Below are 20,944 nucleotides of genomic sequence, written 5' to 3'. Positions count from 1 at the left end.
AGTCCCGGGCTGGTTTCACAATGACTCATCCGTGGTCTCCCTCTGCTGTTGTAAGAAGCCCTGTGCATTGCTGAGACAACTGGTTAGCAGTACGAGTGCTTCTCTGCTCATGGTAAGTGCTCTGTGATGCAGGCTAAACCCCCTTCCTGCGTCCATGCACTCATCTCATCAGGAAGGTAACGGGTTCTTGTGAGGTCAAACTCACGACTTCACCCCTTCAATTCCACATCCCCACCCCATGGGCTAACTGTAAGGAAGATGAGGTTCTGAGTTGTCGACCAGAAATTGCAAAGCAAGATGTGCTTGAACTCTGCGCGTGTTTGGAATGCAGAAGCATCCCCCGATGTGCAATGACCATTGTCAACTGTAAGAACAGCCTGGCCCACACGGCACTGTCAAGATGGCAGCTGGCTCATGAAATGTTCTTGACAGAAACAGCCCCGGCCACTTGGCTCCCGGCTGCTACTTGCTACTCACCACGAAACTGCACGTGTTTGAAAAGTTGATGACATCTGGAGTTTCGGTCTCAATCAGGCTGCTTTTGGCACTATCTTTCCTGGCATGGAGCTCATTCTGGGTATTTTTCAAACTTGTATTTAGAGAATTCCATAGAAAAACCCCTACGCTGAGTCTTGCTAAAGCCACAGCTTGAAATTCCTTGACTTGCACGTTTGTCTCATGGTTTGATGTGTATCAACACCGAGAAAGTGAGACCAGAGACCGTAAAGGTACAGCACCGAGCTATAACTAGATAGATTTCCCTCCATCTCCAGCCTCAGGCTCAGCTCTGCCAGGTCCCAGGTGTGAGGCTGGCAAATCACTTCTCTGGGTTTCTCTAACTTTGCCTAAAAAATTGGGGGAAATGACGTATGTAAAGCACTCAGAAATTACATATTTTTAAAACAGAAGAACACTTTTAAAAAGCATAACTATCGTGTCATTATGCCACCAAAAAATTTACCAATAACTCCTCAGTATTATTCACACACACACACACACATACACACACACACACACACACACACACACAGTTTTTTTGTTCAAATCAGGATCTGACGTAATCTTCACATGGCATTTGGTATGTATGTCTCTCCTAAATTCCCTCCTTCCATTGATATTTTCTCCTTTGAAATTCATCCGGTAAAGGAACCAAATGCTGAAATACTTTGTTCTGTACTTTTCCACATTCTGGATTTGATTAATTGCATTGATGGAGTTTTAACATATTTCTCTCCCATATATTATCTGGACATTGCAAGTTCTATTTGGAGGCACGTGGTATTGTGTTTTGCCATGAGGAGGAAAATAATGTCCAGTGTCTCACTTTTGGTGAAATTAACAGGAATGGTGATCATTACCAAAATTTAATAACTCGTGAGGGGTTGCGACTCCATCATTTTTTTTTTTTTTTAATTTTATCTTTGGCTGCATTGGGTCTTTGTTGCTGCGCACAGGCTTTCTCTAGTTGCGGGGAGCAGGGGCTACTCTTTGTTGCAGTGCGCAGGCTTCTCATTGCAGTGGCTTCTCTTGTTGCACAGCATGGGCCCTAGAACACGTGGGCTTCAGTAGTTGTGGCACGCGGGCTCAGTAGTTGTGGCTCGTGGGCTCTAGAGCGCAGGCTCAGTAGTTGTGGCACATGGGCTTAGTGGCTCCATGGCATGTGGGATCTTCCTGGACCAGGGCTCGAACCCATGTCCCCTGCATTGGCAGGTGGATTCTTAACCACTGTGCCACCAGGGAAGTCCCTCAGTCACTTTTAAGAGCACAAAAGGGGCCTAAGACCAAGAAGAATGAGGACCATCAGTACAGAGTAAAGGTCACAGAGCTTAAAACAAGACCACCCCACATTACAAACCCAGCAGCTGCCATTTACTAGCTTGGACTAGTTATGGACTTGGAAAAGTTATTTAACCTCTTTGAGACTCAATTTCATTATCTGTAAAAAGAAGATCATAATATTACCCAACCAACTGGCTTGCTGTAAGGATTAAACAATGGATATAAAAGGCAGTGTATGAGAGTTGGAGGAACCATACTCCCCTATTTCAGACTATACAACAAAGCTACAGTAATCAAAACAGTGTGGTACTGGCACAAAAACAGACACACAGATCAATGGAACAGGATAGAGAGCCCAGAAATAAACCCATGCACTTATGATCAATTAATCTATAACACAGGAGGCAAGAATATACAATGGAGAATCGACAGTCTCTTCAATAAGTGGTGCAGGGAAAACTAGACAGCTACATGTAAAAGAATGAAATCGGAACATTCTCTAATACCATATGCAAAAATAAACTCAAAATGGATTAAAAACCTAAATGTAAGACCACATACCATAAAGCTTCTGGAGAAAAACAAAGGCAGAACACTCTTTGACATAAATCACAGTGAGATTTTTTTGCATCTATCTCCTAAAGTAAAGTAAATAAAAGCAAAAATAAACAAATGGGACCTAATTAAACTTAAAAGCCTTTGCACAGCAAAGGAAACCATCAACAAAACAAAAAGACAACCTCCTGAATGGGAGAAACTATTTGCAAAAGATGTGACTGATAAGAGATTAATATCCAACATACATATAAACAGCTCAACATCAAACAAACAACAAACAACCCAATTAAAAATGGGCAGAAAGGGCTTCCCTGGTGGTGCAGTGGTTGAAGGTCCGCCTGCTGATGCAGGGGACACGGGTTCGTGCCCCGGTCTGGGAAGATCCCACATGCCACGGAGCGGCTGGGCCGGTGAGCCATGGCTGCTGAGCCTGCGTGTCTGGAGCCTGTGCTCCACAACGGGAGAGGCCACAACACTGAGAGGCCCGCGTACCACAAAAAAAAAAAAAAAAAAGGGCAGAAGAACTAAATAGACATTTTTTCAAAGAGGAAATGCAGATGGCTCTTGTTGGTGGTGGCATGGATGGATATTATTGAAGATGTGGGGAAGCCTAATCTCTCTCGGTTTCTTAATTGGGAACACTAAAGGTAGAAAGTGGGATATCAGGATGGATTGATTAATGGGAGTACAACTATCCAAGTTGAGCTCCCTGGTAAAACATGAGTAGAAAACACCACAGGACCGCCTACCTACCTTCTACCCCCAAGTGAATCTATTCCTTCTCCTCCCCTCATTTGAGACAGAGAAGTCAACGAATGGCAGCCCTCTTCCCAAGGGGGAACACCCAACCCCAGGGGAGAGATGCATATTTTTGTCTCCAGCACTTAGTCTCTCAATTAAAAACAAGGTCCAGTAGACGTTGGGTTCTCACTGATCAGGGGAGCACCCTCCTCGCCCATAGAGATATCTGAACAAGGGGTGGAAGGAGGTGGGAGCTGTCACCCCAGCACCTTGGAGACACTGATGGGATTTCCTATGGGACAAGCAAAAGTGGGACTATGGGGAGGGAGAGAGGGCTAACCCCTGCAGTAATGAAAATTTGCAAGTGCCCCCTGTGGCTAAAATCTCCCCAAAATGATAATATCAGATGCTGACAAGCATATAGAGCCACAGGAACTCTCGCTCACTACTGGTGGGAATGCAGAATGGTACAGCCACTTTGGAAGACAGCTTGAGAGTTTCTTACAAAGCTAGACATAGTCTTTGCATACTATTCAGCAATTGCACTCCTACGTCTACTCAAATAAGTTGAAAACTTATATTCAGACAAAAAACTGCACGTGAATATTTACAGCAGCTTTACTCATAACTGCCAAAACTTGGAAGCAACCAAGATGTCCTCCAATAGGTGAATGGATACACACACTATGGGACATCCAGACAGGAGAAATATAATCCAGCAATAAAAAGAAATCAGATGTCAAGTCACAAAGAAAACATGGAGGAAACCTAACTGAAATAAGCCCATTTGAAAAAGCCACATACTGTCTGAGTCCAACTATATGACAGTCAGGAAAAGGCCAAATGATTGCTGCGTAACAACATACCACAAACTTAGCAGCTTAGAACATGAATTTATCATCTCACAGTTTCCATGGGTCGGGAGTTGGGGCACAGTGTAGCTGAGTTCTTGGCTCAAGGTCTTGAGGCTGAAATCAAGGTGCCCCTTGGGGCTTGGCTCTCATCTGAGGCTCGGGTCCCCTTCCAATCTCACTCAGGGTTTTGGAAGAATTCACTGCCTTGTGTTTGTAGACTGAGGTCCCTGTATTCTTGCTACAAGCCACGGACTGGTGGCTGATCTCAGCTCCTAGAAACCTCCTGCCATTCCCTACCATGTGACTCTCTCCCTTTGGTCTCTCAAGTCTGAATCTCTGAATACTCCATCGCTGACCTCTAGTCTCACAATGGTTCAGCTGATTAGGGCAGGCCCACCTGCACTCAAGAACAGGGGATTATGTGGGGGTTTGCAATCTTGAAGCCATCTCAGCCTTCTGCCTACCATAGCCCCAAATCATTAAGCAGCTTTCTTAAACTAGACAGACTTGGTCTCCATCTGCAAAAGATACCAAGAAAGACCAAAGGTAAGAAAATTATTTTATTTTTACACCCCCAGGATCAAAGCAGAAACACTTCTGTTTAGAAAAGAGAAAGGGCTGCAAAAAAAAAAATTGTTTTCTTTTTTAAAAAATAAAACAGCCATTTTCCCCTTCCTCCTGTAAGTCAGGAAATATCCACCAGGAAGAGTTAAGTTTCTTTCACTCAAATTTAACTGAGTACCCAATGTTTGTAGGCACTATAGAAAGTAAAGGTAAATTTTCCTGCCCTCAAGGAGCAAATTGAACAGAGAATCCCATTCACTCATGCGTTCATTATTTTATTTCTTTATTTTCATTCAGGAAACATCATGTGGGCTCTCCCTCTGTGCAAGGCACAAAGCGCTGGAGATTTAAAACTGGTTTTTGCCTGCAAGCAAACTCACAGGGTAAAAGCAACATCTTGAGTTGCAATATCATTTAATATTATTTTCAACTGCTTTAACGACGTATCAGTTCTGACAGTTTGAATACAGTATACAGAAATCAGATTGTGGGTAGCATGGTGCAGTTGAAAGAAAAGAAGCCTTGGAATCTAAACCCAAATGATCAAGTTGACATCACCAGTGACGGAACACGTGGGCATGATGGGATGCACTCTGAAAGATAGAACATCGCTTCTGTAATCGTCCTGCCAAAAATGCAGAGCCTGAATTTAATAATGCGGAAGGATGAGACAAACCCAAATAGAGGGGCATCCTACAAAATATAACTAGCCTGTTATATTCTCTTCCAGCTGTCAAGGTCTAGAAAATCTTAGTTCCAGATTAAAGGAGAGTAAATAAATGTGATGCGTGATCTTGGATTGGATTCTGGACCAGAAAAAGGACACTCATGGGACAATAGGTAAAGTCTAAATAATGAGATCATAATATCGTTATCAATGTTAATTTCCTGATTTTTATAATTGTGCCAGGTTTATGCAAGATGTTATCATTTGGGGGATCTGGGTGAAGGGTATGTGCAATTTGGGGGGTACAATTTTTGCAACTTTTTTATAAGTCAAATTATTTCAGAATGAAAAGACAAACAAAAGACACATTGGAATGCCTACTCACTGCTTACTACTGTGTGTCCTTGAGCAAGTCACTTCACCTCTCTGAGCCCCAGTTTTCTCTCCTATTAGATCAAGGCATGCAAAGAGACTGGGGATAAACATACTTAATAAGTAAGAAACTAATCTGAAACGAGTGTACATCATTCAGTTGTATGTCTGCATCCGTTATTTCTCAATTCTTAAAACAAACAAACAAAACCTGGAAGAGGTATCTGAAGCCAAGAGGAGCCGAGTCATCACATTACGTCACATCATGATGGCGGAAGAATTTGAACCCAGCTCTATTTGATTCCACACGTCAGGCTCTTCCTACTCCCCCAGGGCTGTTGCTATGATGATAATACTACAAGCAAGGCAAGACACCAGGAGGAGAAGAAGGGGGAAGAAAAAGACTCCGCAATCAAACAGGAAATGTGGCCCAGAGGAGATAGAATCTTAAAGACACAACCACAAGACTTCTAAAAAAAATTGTCAACCACAGCTCTGTTCTGCCAGAAATTGGCCCACAACATCTGAATTTTCTCCTCTTTGTCAGTAACTGCTTGTCACCATGCAAATGTCTGCGAGAGCAGCCCGTAAGCCCCTCTTTGGAAGTGAAAGTGTAAGCAAGTGTGGCTGCACAGGTGGCATCTTGGGACACTGAGCGTGGCATGAAGCTAGAGCCCATCGGGTCCCCTGTCACCTCGAGACAGCTCATTTGCCATCTGTCCTGGCAAAGCCCAGGGCTCTGTGTTTGACCACAGCTGGAAAATCACAAGGACAAGCTTTCCCCACCCTCGCGCACCGGGCACATCCCCGAGTGCTCTATTAGCGTGTGTGAGTGTGTTCCGTACACGATGGCTACACCTGCGGACCCCAACCGTCCTACAGCCACAAATCATTTTGAAGGCCCCTAATCCAGGAGGTTATTAAGTTACTTCCCACAGGTCACCATCTGGCTGGGGGGTTTCCCATGTGGGTGGGGTCTCCTGGCACTTCTCGAATTTCCACAGCTTGGATATCAGACCCTGATGACAGACTTGCAGAGACTCTCCCCGCCTCCCCGTTCATGTCCTCCCCTCCTCCCCTGCACTCCAGCCACGTTTCCACTGCTTTAAAGGGAAGGGGAGGAGGTGGGTATCGGGCAATCAGCATGTATAGGACACCTACTACACGCCAGACCCCGCTACGGGAACTTTCTGCATTTGGTTCACATGAGCGTCGTAATAACCGGTAATAGGAGTGATTGTGCCCATTGTACAGATTAGGAAATCAAGAGTGTGCCATTCATTAAAGTCAAATCAGAGATTTGAATGCAAGGTTGTCTGACCTTATAAAAATCATATATGTCATGCTCTTTCCACTAACATCCTTGCCTTTGATCTCTCCAGTTGCTTCTTGGCAAAATCTCCCCACATTTCTTACAAACTGACCGTCCTGGAGGAGGAATTCTCATTGATCTATGCAGACACTAGTGCTTACTGCCTGCCCGCTGCCCTGGACAGTCTATCAAGTGCACAGGTTTCCCCTCCCACCCTCCGTCCTGAACCCCCATGGCGGCTCTTGCCCCTGCTGTCCATTCTGGCGCTGGGCGCTGGTGCTCAGCCAGCCACTCCAGATTGGTGCCCTGATCAGGCTCGTTGGCTCCTGGACGCTGACTTCTCAACTTGGCTCAGTGCCCAAAGGGCTCTTGCCCTCACCCCAGCTTAGGAAGGCTCCCGGCCCATCCCTGGTCCAACGCCACCGCATCTGCATTTCCAGGAAGGGGTTTGGAGGATGGAGGAGTACAGACCTCACTGGAAACCTCAGAAGCCAAGAGTTTCTGATGCGGCTGCATTAGGGAATCCCCAAGGAGAAGGGCCCCAGGCCTCACACACGCTCGCATTTAATCCTCATGACCATCTTGAGAGAGGCTGTGTGAGCTCCACACGCAGGAGGACACAGAGGCCAGAGAGGAAAAGGGTGTGCCAGGGTGTCAGAGCCCGGGGACTTCTCTGGGGAAAAGGCTCCATTTGGCTATCAGCAGAGACAGGGTCTCGGCTGGGAGAGCAGAGGGACATTGCCTGCACTGAGTCCCTGACTTTCGCCCCTGGCCTTCACCAGCATAAGTACTGATACAGCTACTCTTGATTCCATAACAATGCTGTGCCAACAACGGTCCTAAAGGGGTGTGTGTGTGTGTGTGTGTGTGTGTGTGTGTGTGTGTATGTAGGTAGGTAGGTAGGTATCCATCTACGTACCTAATCTCATATTTTACATAAATCATATATATGTATCTAATCTCATGCATATATGTAAAGGTCATTTCATCACTAAAGAGTGACTATGCACATAGTGAAGACATGGAAACAACCTAAATGTCCATCGACAGAGGAATGGATAAAAAGATGTGGCACATATATACAATGGAACATTACTCAGCCATAAAAACGAATGAAATAATGCCATTTGCAGCAACATGGATGTAACGAGAGAGTATCAAACTAAGTGAAGTAAGTCAGACAGAGAAAGACAAATACCATATGATATCACTTATATGGGGAATCTAAAATATGACACAAATGAACGTATCTATGAAACAGAAACAGAATCATGGACATAGAGAAGAGACTGGTAGTTGCCAAGGGGGAAGGGGTTGGGGGAGGGATAGAGTGGGAAGCTGGGTGAGCAGATGTAAGCTTTTATTCAATATAAAGACTGGATAAACAACAAGGTCCTACTGTATAGCACAGAGAACGATATTCAATATTCTAGGATAAACCATATGGAAAAGAATATTAAATAAAAAGAATGTATATACGTGTATAACTGAATCACTTTGTTGTACAGCAGAAATTAACACAACATTGTAAATCAACTATACTTCAATTTAAAAAAAAGAGTGACGAGTGCCAACAGCTGTTCTAAACGTTTTATATATAGATAAAGTCTCATTTACATATGTACATAATCTCATTTATATATCTTTCCTATATGTGTATAAATCTTATATAAAACCTCACATATATATACACATATGTAAATAACATTAAACCATTAAATAGTAACTAGCTGTCAACTGTTCCAAAAATTACATATAATGATACTTATATATAATCTCATTTGTGTAAATCTTGCATATATAAAATCTTACATATATATGAAAATCTCATTTAATCATTAAAAAGGCTGTATGCCAACTCTTTAAATATTATATATAATCTAATTTTATATATTACTGTCTTTTACATATTTAGGTAAATCTCATATATATAAAATCTCATATATACATCAGTCACGTGTGTGTGTGTGTGTGTGTGTGTGTGTGCACGTGTAAATCTCATTTAATCATTTAAAAACTCCTTAGGAGGCACGCACAGTTGTAATCCCCAAAGGCTGAGCGAGCTCAAACACCCCGTGCATGTGATACCAGGACTCAGCTGAGCTCCTGGCACCTCCACTCAGACCTGCTCCCCCAAGCCCTGGAGCGGTCCCTGCCTCAATTTGGGGGCAATTCCAGCTTTCCAGCTGCTCAGGCCCCAAATCCCAGGATCACCCTTGACTCAGTTCTCTCTTAGTCTGCCTTCAAAATACACTCAGGACTTCACTCCTTCTCATTACCTCAACTGCCCCATCCCTGAGTCAAGCCTTCGTCAAAGGCGGATGGTCAATTACAAGAGTCTCCTCTGGGTTCCCCTTGCCCTCAGCCCCCTTTTGCCCATAGTCACAGAGCGAAATCTTAACGTGCAAGTCAGTCCCAGCCACGCCTTCCCACACCCTCCCACCTCCCTTTCATCTGAAGTCAAAGAAGAATGAGGCTTTAGCGATTTATATGTACCCCCTAAAACTCAGGGGACACAGTAGATTGGCATCTGACTCATGCCTGAGAAATTCAGCGAATAAGAGGCCAACTAGTTGACTAGTTATAGAACACCAGTGAGGCAGTAGCTCCTGTTTGGAAGTTAGCTTGCACGCCCTGATCTTTGTGGACAGAGGTTGCATGAATGCTCCCCTGAGCCACATGGGGTCCAGGAGTGGCAAAGGGCTGGCATGGGGATCATCTTACCCTAAAGGGACAAACAGACCTCAACTGACGAAGCAGGCAGTGGACCACCGGACTCCTAGGGACTGAAAAGGGAGTGGTGGGCTGATGATATAGAGTTTACTTGGCAGTTATAAGAGACTGGCCACCATCAACTGAAGAGGTCACCGAGAAACCCATACGAGTTCCCTGAGAGTCTATGAGGCCCAGAGGAGGAAAGCCCCCATGGGACAACAGCACCATTTGGTCCTTATAAAATCTTTCCAGTTCTCCCTAATCCAACCAGAAAAAGAAATGAGAGTCAGCAAGAATGAGTGAAGTCTTGAATGAAGTTGGAAGCATTGATGCTTAAATAGAACATGGCCATCTTCGACTACTGAATTGATACTGTGTTTGCGACTTTATATTATTTATTGGAAAGGTCCTACAGCCTACCTGTGCTGTCATCTAGGGTGGGGTCAGGACTATTCCGTTAAGTCGACTTAAAGGGACAGTGAGAGACAAAATAAAGTTGCTTCTGGGATTATACTCCATTACTGCTTATTCAATATATTGGTGAGTCATTTAATTGTTGATGTGTCTAACCAGATGGGAGCCTCAGCCCACTTCCTCTCACGATTGGGCAAGGGCTTCTTTCAGTATCATATCACATCAGTGTTAGCCTGTGACAGACAGTTAAAGGAAGAAGGGTTTGCCTTATAGATGCTACACTCTGAAACATCTGAAGGGCCTCGTCCAGTCTCCTAGAAGGACCAGAAGCAGTCAGGAGCAAAGGACTTCCCAGGTTTGACCTTGACCACTTGGGATGGAGTCAGGACCTCAGAGAAAGGGTAAACAGGCACACAAGACGACAATGATGACACCAAGAACAAGAGAAAGGGAAAGGAAAGGGGACCAGCACAGGGAAGATCCTGGGCTCCGGCCGAGGCTGGCGGGCCCACACCGACAGAAAGGGGACCCGAAAGAAGATTAACAATTAACGCCCCACAGTCTTCTAGACTTTGCAGGTGTTCACGATTGTGTAAAGTGTTCTCTCCGGTACTGCGCCGTGAACACTCTGAGAATCACAGCAGGATTACGTGCCTTTCTCACATTCTTGGACCCCAAGCTTCTGTACGACGGGGACTGTCTGAGTCATCTGTGCCTTTCAGCACCTGTGCAGCCCGAGAGAGAGCAGGGGGCTCAATACTGCTGCTGCATGGACGGACAGGTAGATGTGACCTTGTGCAATCCCTTTCCCAGAATTCCCTGCTGCCACGCGCCCCCGAAAGTCTCCTTCTTCCTATTTCCTGCAGCCTCCACGTCGTCTCCGGAGCCAGGCATCCTCAGCAGTGTGTCTTTCCTAAGAGCCACATTGTGATGACCGAGGCAACGAGAAAGGATTCTGCATAATTCCTCAGTGACAAATACGGTCGTTAGCCACGTGCGGCCCACTGGGATTGTACAAAACCAAGCTCTGTGGAGGCTTATCTCGAGTGAGGAGGGGTCCCTATGCAAAGAAACATTCCAGGTATACCAGGGAAGGGGTGCATGAGCCTATCAACCTTCTGAAAAACAGTACCAGTGCCCTCCCCATCAACCACCAGCCTGAATAACTCGAAGCCTCAAGGCCGATGTGGGTGAGGGCATCTCTGCTCCCCAGGAAACCAGACACAACTTAGAAGCCTCAGATGTCACAACCCCCTGGAGGCCCCAGAAACTTCTCTGTTCAGAAACCACAGAACCTGTTTGTGAACCTTATGTGCAGGCTAACAAAGGGAGAACACAAGCAAACGCAGACGGAGTTTCAACCTTTTTATTCAAAGCAGCTTCTCACAATGTATAAATACTGCATATTAGCACACATGAAAAATACAACTTCTAAGGCACCCAGAAATGTGTTCATACACGTTACAGGACCATTCACAAAGAGAGTGTACAATTTGCTCTAGACAGTCAGCATTTGATAAATCAGAAGATTATTATCCCTCCGTACTGCACCCAGTCTCAGGGAATATTTACAGCATGGTGAGAAAGGGGCAGCTGTACCTGCTTTATCAGTCTATGAATTACTCATACTTACAGATATTCAGAACTAGTTAAAGACTCTCCCATGATAACCTGGCGAAAGAAAATGAGTAGCCTAATTTGCAAAGGTCTCCTTGGATTTTGGTGTGTGTGCTATATCCAGGATCAAATCTGAACACTCCCAGGGTAGGCTGGATACTTTTTTGGTAGCCTGCTTCAATTATCAGAGGTTTGGTAATAAGCCTTACCGCTAGAATCCCACTTCTTCAGTATCCATCATTTCTCAACCGATTAATGGATGAATGATTTCATCATGGATGAAGATGGAGCATCACCTAGTGTGAGAAGTGAAGAAGATTCTTCTCGGGCTAAACAGGAAGTGGAATGGGTTGATGGAGAACACAAAGGAGGTGGAAATCTAGCAACTGCAGGATCTCAGTGCTCAGTGTAGACACATCTGAAGAACTCACGCTGGAGGTTTCTATTCAGATGGAGCAGTCCACACTGCTCAGATAACCTGAAGAATGCCAGCCCCCCACTCCTTATGGTACTGGTATGGATAAAGGCTGGGACTACACAGCAGAAACACCAACCTGAGACAGTGCATTTCAATCCGAGAAGCTCATCTGTCAGAGCCTTCTCAAGGTGACGACAAATCCTTCTGTAGGGCCAGCCAGGGGGAGCATGAGGTCGGTGGATGGGAGCAGATTCTCTGTGCCATAAAGCATGTACGTCTCTGCCTAGATGTGCCCACAATCTATGAAACTCGTACTCTGCTGGAATAATGGAATTCTTTGGTCCTTGGTTTTATGAAAGGCAATATTTTCACAATCCTGTCAGCATGGACATCAGCAAATGACTTCAAGCTGGGACGAACGGCACAGGGACACATTAAATACTAGATGGAAAACTCCACACCCTCCAAACTTCCCAGAGTCGCCTTAAGGAGCACCAGCGTGAGGCCAGGTGTTGGGCCAATGAGGCGTGGTCAACCCACAGAGATGCCAGAGCTGAAGCTGAAAACTAGATGTCAGTTTCTCTGATTGATGCACACACTGCAAATATTTGAAGCAAATCTCCATCCTAATGGGAGATAAGTTGACTTTATGAACACTTATTTGAGATGAACCAAATAACTTGACTTTAGCTATTGTATGGCCCTGGCCTCAAGATCATCTTTAAAGCCTTGGTAAGGAGAACCAGTAGGTAAGCAGGGCCAACTGAAAAGAATCATAATTTAAAAAAAAAGAAATTTAAGTTCCAAAGTTTAGTTGGTTTTTATCAGATCCCAGACACAGTGGACACACTGCCAGTGAGCTCCGTGACTTACACGCCATTCAAACAGCCCCGGGTAGACTGGCTCAGCTGATGTGTACGTCGTGCATCTAGTTTGCCTGTGCCCTGCTAAACTCAGGTTCAGTATGGCTTAACGCACCTAGTTCACTGATAAGACACTCAGGACATGTGGGAATGCGGATTATGTAACTGAAAGCGACTTCAGATTGTCTGCACAGTAAGACTCACATGTAAACTTTGTTAACGTCTCTCAAGGAGTGCTGACCACAGCCAGACTGGACATGTCCAGGTCACCTGCAAAGAGCCTGGAGTCAACCACCAAGGTCAGGAGCAGAGAATGCCACTGGTTCAGAACAAATGATGGACCAGTAGCCCTCCCTGTGACCACATCTACACCATGTGACTAGCACGAAGGTGGCTCCAGAACACCTGTCCGTGGCCAAAGACAGTCACCAAGGTGTCTATCTGGGCCCTGCCGCCATCAACTCAACCAAACTCTCCGGATTAGATTAGCCGTGGCGCACAGACTGCACAGTCCATCCACGTGGCTTACGCTACTTGGAAGAAACAACCCGTATTACCTTTTTTTTTTTTGCAACAAGCTTAAGGCTCTGTTCACAAACTCCATCAACTGGCACACAGTGAGAATTTATGGGGAGATCTTCAACTACATATGTAGTTGCAAAGGTTGGAAAATCTACTGATCCTAATGGTAAGGCTTATTCACAAATTCAATACATTTTCAAATTCTACTTCAAACTCACTTACTTTGAGAAAAGGAAAATTAACCGGCTCTCTTACAATTTAAGAACACTAGATTCTAATGGAAAACAAAAAACAAAAAAACCATTGGCACCAAACCAGAATGCTATTTTTTTTGAAAGAACAAGTGATATTAATGGAAAAGATTGCCTAAAACGCATATCCTAACTTACCACAGAAATATAAAAGTTTATATTCTGAAAATATATATTGTATTAAAGTCTGTAAGCATTTCAACCAAAATTTGCAGAAATAACTAAGCAACACTTATCTACAACAAAAATATACATGCAAGACAACCCCCAAATGGTTTCCGTTAAATATCTACAAAGGCAAAGTGTAGATTTTTAAAGATTATACAAAACCATTTACAGAGAATAAAATAAAATACTTAAGAAATCTCATTTAGAGTCTTAAATACTGTGTATATTAGTGAGGATGTCTAAACTAATATATACAACAGATCTAAGTATCTGAATACAGAAACACAGAAGAGAAGCAATTCTGCATTTTAAATATTCACTTAGGAAGATCTGAAGATGTTTCTATCTGTTTCTCTTTGTTAAAAAAATTTCCACAGAAACTAGATTGGAAAATTACATGAATGTGACTAAATTTCAAATTAAAAAAAGTTTACAAAATTTTTTAAACCAACAATTAATAATGGGAAATGCAATTCAGCATCCAATCAAGGCTATCTTTTAAATGTGGATATCTGGAGATACAGTTGCACTGATCGAAGTCTACTGTGATTATCATTTTTCCATCCTCATACTAAACTTCATATGGGAAAAACATATTTTCATGCTTCAGAGAGAACATTTCCTAGTTTACTTTATACCAAACAAGAATAACATTTAAAATCAATTCTCTACTACTTTCTCAGAGTTATCCACTTTCATTCCAAGAGGGTCACTTTTGATGGTTTTCACCCACAGACATTATTTCAAAGCAGGAAGGGACATATGGGTATATCTACCTTAGGCTGAGGCTTCCAAACGGTGAGGAACTCTGATCATCTTAGCAAAGTTCTCCAAAAAGTCCTCCTGGAACAAGCTGTTAACATAAATGTTCCACTGCAAGATGCTGGATGCTAATCGCCAGGGGTTGGAGGAGAGGAGAGTTCTAACGCATGGCTAACAGGATGGCAAGGAGTGGATTGTCCAGAAGGCTGCTTGACTAAAGAAGTATCCTCATCTTCCCACCACAGCTCTCCTTCCAACCCCAAAGGTAATTCTGGGATGGGGCTACCAAGACCAAGCATGATTCCTCCAAGAACCTGCCCAGGCTCTGGGATGTGACCGCCTGGGTGGGGAGGGGGCAAAGCAGAGTAGAGAGAAGGGAGAAAGGATCCTATGGGTGGAGAGAAGGTCCTGGGGTAGAAGACAAAAAGTGGGCCTTGTCTCAAGAGAGCTATGAAGTTAAACCCTGACACAACAACAGGTCTGGCAAATTCCAACCCAGGTCGATCAGCTGGAAGTTTCCTGGATCTCATCTATACATTATCAAAACAACTAACCAGAAAGTGAAAAATTCAGTGGTTTGGTCTACCCTGTAGCAAACAGATGTAACTGAGTTTTGCCCAATTTGTGGAACATCCTTCTAGAACTGACTGTATGGAAACAACCGAAACACAGACTGTCTTGTAAAACACCTCCTGTTATACACGAAACCTACAGGTTAACACCAGGCATTCCATCTTAGTGATGGTTTCACATTCCTACCTCATCATCAGAGATCCTTGAGGTGTTTAGAAGTTTAGATTTGATGATCCAAAGCTATGTTTTAGTTCAAAGCTAAAACACTTCTGGTTTTTTCAGCAGGGAACAAAGATGGGCACTGAGCAAAAGGAATTTCCAAACATCCTCTTCCATTCCAACGAGAATCCTAACACTGCTTCTAGAGACGTTGAACGTGGCTGCCCCTAGAAGGTAAAAAGAAAACGAAGTGCTCTTTCTTTAGATGACTTAGTGATGGTTGAGAAGTTATCTGTCAAGGGTGAGGTCGTCTAGGGCCTTTGGTCTCAAAGGAAAAGACAAACCCAAATTGAGATGTGACAACATGTATTTGGGCAAAAGCAGGTGTTTCCCTGTAGAAACTCCCCATCGTCTAGGTCTGCAGTTCCTACAGAAACCCCCATGGAGCAAGGGGAGGGTAACACATCAGCCCCATCTTCCTCTGGCTGGATTCAGCCAGGGTGGCTGCCCCCCAGCCGAAGCGAGAAGAAAGTGAGACATGTCCTCTTCCCTGAGCCTCGAGAAGTCATGGGGAAACTCAGAAGGAGAGAGGCTTTCAACAGAGGGAACCAAGACCATCTGGAGGACGGAGAATCCAGGTAAACTCAGGTTCACTGTTTAAAGGCCTATGTCTCTAGTTCTGCTATAGACAGTCCACCTGTTCTCCGAAACACAAAGCTCAGGGCCATGAGTCCTCTCCACCTGCCCAGTCTAGTGCATCCAGCTGCCTTCAGGGGAGGGAAGAGGACCAGAAAGGGAGAGAGAACTGTAACAATGACCCTCCCTCCCCTCAGCTGGCCTCCCCTCCCCCAGCTGTGCCTAACTCTCACTGCTCAACCTTCTCTGCGGAAGGGTCAAGAGGGGCTGGTGACTAACAGAGGGTACTAGGAGGAGACGGGTGAGCAGAGGTCCTTGAGGACACCTGGCGGGGGGATTGTGATGGAAATGGAAAAATCCCGCCACTCTGGGAACCTAACTTTCTCTGGCGCTTGACTCTCATACAGAACATGGTCCCGTCACTTCTCTGCTTGAACTCTGATGTCTACGTTCTCCTCTCCAACCAAAACCAACACCCCAAACCAGAACCCCTCCTTCGCCACAGCTGATCCAGGGACTTTGGGCTGATGGTCTGAATACAAATGCTGGAGCCCCGCTGCGGCCCACGCGCCCTGGGACAGGAGGCCTCATCCCTGGTTACTGCTCCATTACTGGACCATTCAGGCGGGAAGCCCCATTTATCTCCTTAAAGGGAGCAGAGTGAAGAGAAAACTCTTCCATGATTTCTCGCAAGAGCAAGTATTCACTTGTCATAGAACTGCTTCACACGCAGGAAATCTGGGGCAGAGCTATTCCTTTTATTCACAGAAATCCCGTTTTCATCTCTCTGAATTTTATTTCTACGCGGTTCACTGCTAGAATGTACCAAATGGCGTGAACCTTGTACGGGATTTGGTCCAGGGCAGTGTGAAAATAATATCTGTGTGAACAACAGATATCATAATATATAAACAAAAATAAATAAGTTAAATAAGTCGGGTGAAAAAAAAAACATTTTCCTAGTAGTTATGTGTTTGCAAAACTAGCTTTACATATAATACACATAAATTATCAGAATTTCCACTTACATTGTTTTAAAAATATATATTTAACAAAATGCTCCTAAATATACAATATCTGGGTTTGTAAATCACTCAACTGGGTTTTAAGACCAAGCCCTAGAAGTCACGCAGATGTGCATCAGAGAGGAGACTGAGGCTGGATCTACACAGTCGTTCTGCTCATGGGTCTAGAGATTCCCTAAGATTGGTCGTCCCCTGTCACTGGATCTGTTCTTAACCAGACAGAGCCATGGCAGCCAAGTTTCCAAATCAGAGGCACTGTGTAGACACAGCCTGAGTCAGAGGATGGGGAAATGGGTCTTCCCCTTCCTGGACCAGGATGGTGCATTTCAGCAAGTGGGGAGAGGACAAGGGCACCTGGCAGAGGACTGGGAAGATACAGCCCTCGATAGCTCTCCAGCCAGTTGGGGTGGGGACACAGGGGAGGCCAAGTATGCTGCGTTTCCCATCGTTACACAAAACCAAACCAATGAGGAGCAACCAAAGGACACGAGGAAATGGACACGACCCTAGGTATAGCGAGACACCTTGACAGACTCCTTGGCCGGGAATACACTGTGCTCTGATTTCTGAAACACAGGACAGAGCTGGAAGTCACCTGCCCTTGAGCACTGGGCCCTCAGACTTCATAAATTTTGTCCTGCAGGTAGCTGAACAGGGAATCCAGGCCTTTGGAGGAACCCCAGAGCTGTTTGAGCATGAGGCATTCTTTCTCGTTCACATCTTCAAGCACCGACTTCAGGAAGCTCCGGACGAGGCATTTCGACTCCTCCAGCACCTGGAGGGAAACACACAAGCCTCATTAGCCTGGCGCCAGGGACTCTGCTCCAGAAGGATGTACTTAACCTCCTCATGTCCAAAGCCACAGGAGGTTGCCTCCTCTGGTCCGGGGCTTCCCAGGCCTCTGCCCTTGGCAACGGCCAGGAATGGACTGCAGGCATGCTGAGACGTTGAGCCCTCAGACCTTGGGATGGCTGAGTGGGACCCGCATTAACCTCAACTGCAGGAGTGACACTGACATATACTCAGAGTCACTTTCTATGGATGTCATGAAAAAGTTTGGGAAATACTGCTTTCACCTCCCCATGCTACCTAACTTAAGAATGGCTGGGATCACAGAGTAAGATAATGAAATGAACTAATGGTTGTCAAAGTATCCATGGGACCCACCCTGACAGCAATGCCCCTTGGTCAGGCTTAGTAGTTAAGAGTAGTGGTAATAAAAGTAGTAATAAAAGTAGCAATCATTGTAATAGTAATAACAATTGCAGTAATTGTAGCAATGAGCAATAATAGTGGGAACAATAGTAACGCTATAGTATTATAGCGATAACAGTAATGTTAGTGGTAGTAATAATGGTAACAACACCATAGTATTATAGCAACAATAACAGTAATGCCAGTGGTCGTAATAATACTACAGTATTATAGTAGTGATAATGGCTGATATTAGTAATATGGTAGCAATCACGGTAATAATAGTAATAATAACCATAATCATGAGTAAGAACAGTGGTAGCAAGTACAGTGATTAGAATAACAATGCCACTACCACCACTGTTAGCCGATCGGCTCTACGATAGGCACTTCTGCATTCTTTTATTTCTTCCTCAAGTTAACTGCGCAACTAGGTAGCCATCTCCGCATTACAGATGAAAGATGTGAGCGCAGGAAGCGAAGGTGCCCCGAGCCGCCTGATGGGTGTGCCCTGCCAACGCCTGGCTGATTCTGCAGGCTCCACGCTGCCTCGGCCTGGCAGAGGCATAGCCGGAAGCCGGGCGTCCGAGCATCCTTCCGCTGGCCTCCACCACCCTCTGTGGACCTGGAGGCTCTGGTCCTCTGTCTCACAAAGCGCTTTCCAACAGAAAAAAGCAAGACAAGAGCTCCCTTGCTCAAGCAGGCTGGAAAGGGGCAGTGATCTCCCTCAGCTTGGGCTGGAGGCGAATGGGTGGTAAGAAAGGGCTGGCAGACCAAGGGTGCCTCTTTCCTTCCAAGAATTGATCTCCTGGGGTCGTGGGGTAGATTCCCATCTCAGGTGAATCACCCCAAAGCTCCTGAATTCATACCTGTGGGTGGGAGAGGTTTCCTTGCAGTATTTCTTCAAAAGCCGGTTTCATCTGAGCACCTCCACTGCCCAGAGACCAAACTCCTCAGTGGAGCCTTGGGGCCTTTCTCCTCCCTGCCTTTTCAGTCTTATCATCCCTCAGCTAGCCCCTGCACCTGCTCACACCACCAGGAGCCGCTGCCTAGACTCCACGCAGGGTTTTGGACTCTTGCGGCCTCACTCACACCGTTTGCTCTGCTGAGAACTTCCACCCACCTCTCTGTGCAGCTGCCCCTATGTCACCAATCATCCCCGTTTGCGCAGGCTCACGGGGTTTCCTGGGACTTGAGATTTTTGGTGCTGAAACCAGGAGAGTCTCAGGCAAAGTGGGACGAGTTGGTCACCAGAATCATCAGGAAGATTAAAAGAGAATTCACATAAAGGGATAAGCAAAGTGCTTGGCCCAACAAGGCTGTACCATCCCTACCCTGCCACTGTCCCTGGGACCAACAGGCTTCCGGGGGGCAGAGCTGACACACAGTAGGTGCCCAGTAAAGGCTGATGAGGCATATCAAGAGGGGAGTGGCAGCCGGGTGCAGGCTCGCGGTAGACAGGGAGAAGGAGAGGTGTGCTCACGGGTCAGCCCCACAATCCAGCCCAGCACCCCTGTGACGCTGAAGCACAGAGAGCGTCCGGGCCTGCTGCTCCCAAAGCACCTTCCTCGTTCCCCACTCGGCCCTTTCTCCACCTTCAACAGGGTATTTCCATACAGCGCTCAGAGAGACTTTGATGAGATAAAATCGACACAATTCAAACCCGGTGTCTCCGCGGAGGTGTTATTTATTTATCTGTTTTTCAAGGCGTCTTCAGAGTCGAACCGGTTACATGTGCCAAGCACTGGACAGGCAGGAGAGATGAGGTACCAGGACAGCGGAAACCACTTTTTCTCATCTCTCAACTGGCTTCACACCCTCTGTCCTTATTCGTCTTTGCTTCTCATTTCTTTGAAAACCATAGATGATTTGTATTTTCGTGCATGTTTAGGACTTTCTTTAAAGGCAACCCTTCTACCCCAGGGTATAAATCTCTTCTGTGAGGTTTTCACACTAGAGCTGATGGGGAATATCTAACAGTGCTGACCACCTCCCTCTGGATTTAAGCTGTCAGCACCGAGATGCGGCATCTGTTAAATCACGTACTCCCTGCGTGACCTCTGGCAAGTCGGTCACTCCCTTCCGGCCTCGTTGCCCTCACCTGTAAAATGGGTCTACTGCAAGGACAGGGCACAGAGACTCGGGAACTCACCACCGCGCTGCAGGAGGCCATCTCCTTGACCCGCAGCATGACCTCCTGGCTGAACGTGGTTGGCCAGAAGACCTGTGACACCAGGCCTCTGCTGCATGCCTCCTGGGCGGTGAGCTTCCGCCCGCAGAAGAGCATCTCGTTGGCCTGAGAAAGCAAAGGCAGGAGAAGGCTGAGAGCTGGCACGCCTCCAAGCCTGCTCACGAGCCCGCCTGCTGTGCGCAACTGTCCCGGCTCCCAGAGGCAGCATCCTTAACTGGGGGCCAAAGATGCTCTGGGGGCTGCTTGCACACGCCTGTGTCTACATGCGTCTTTCTGCACAGAGGGCCCACAGCTTTCACTGAATTCCCCTAAGAAGCCATGTCCCTGCAGGGGCTCCGCCTGCAATACCCACTTCCCCCCGCCGCCCCCGTCTGGTGGCAGGGCTGCAGGAGGAGATGTGTGTGGGCTGGGAACAGTTCACAGCTGATACCCCTTCCTCGGTGACTGATTCGGGGATGAGCAGATGAGCCACCCGAGATATTAAAGCTGTCTGTGAGGTCTCCAAGCTGGAGAGGATGGGGAAGACACTTCCTCCCTCTCTGGTGGCTTAAGTCACAGAGCCCAGGGCCACCCGCTGCTGTGGAGAGGG

The 20,944-nt window shown here is 45.9% G+C and overlaps 1 protein-coding gene across 2 annotated transcripts in view; it reads right to left on the bottom strand.

Moving 5' to 3' along the window:
- Window positions 1–11,326: 11,326 nt before the first annotated feature.
- CDYL2 (chromodomain Y like 2) overlaps window positions 11,327–20,944 on the bottom strand; it is a 189,034-nt gene continuing 179,416 nt past the window's right edge. The window contains exons 6-8 of one of the 2 annotated variants that reach the window (XM_027119194.1): window positions 20,317–20,460; window positions 17,566–17,745; window positions 11,327–15,536 (exon numbers count right to left, since the gene is read on the bottom strand). In XM_027119194.1, coding sequence (XP_026974995.1) covers window positions 17,587–17,745; window positions 20,317–20,460 — 303 coding nt within the window. In that variant the 3' untranslated portion in view covers window positions 11,327–15,536; window positions 17,566–17,586. Of the gene's footprint in view, window positions 17,746–20,316; window positions 20,461–20,944 lie in introns of both variants that reach the window. The other variant, XM_027119192.1, reaches the window with a different exon arrangement.

Source organism: Aethalodelphis obliquidens, unplaced genomic scaffold, assembly GCF_003676395.1.
Source record: "Aethalodelphis obliquidens isolate GAN/ISIS:26980383/991018 unplaced genomic scaffold, ASM367639v1 scaffold20, whole genome shotgun sequence".
NCBI classification, from domain to species: domain Eukaryota; kingdom Metazoa; phylum Chordata; class Mammalia; order Artiodactyla; family Delphinidae; genus Aethalodelphis; species Aethalodelphis obliquidens.
The sequence above is the reverse complement of the archived record's forward strand: the minus strand, read 5'-3'. Positions and strand labels throughout refer to the sequence as shown.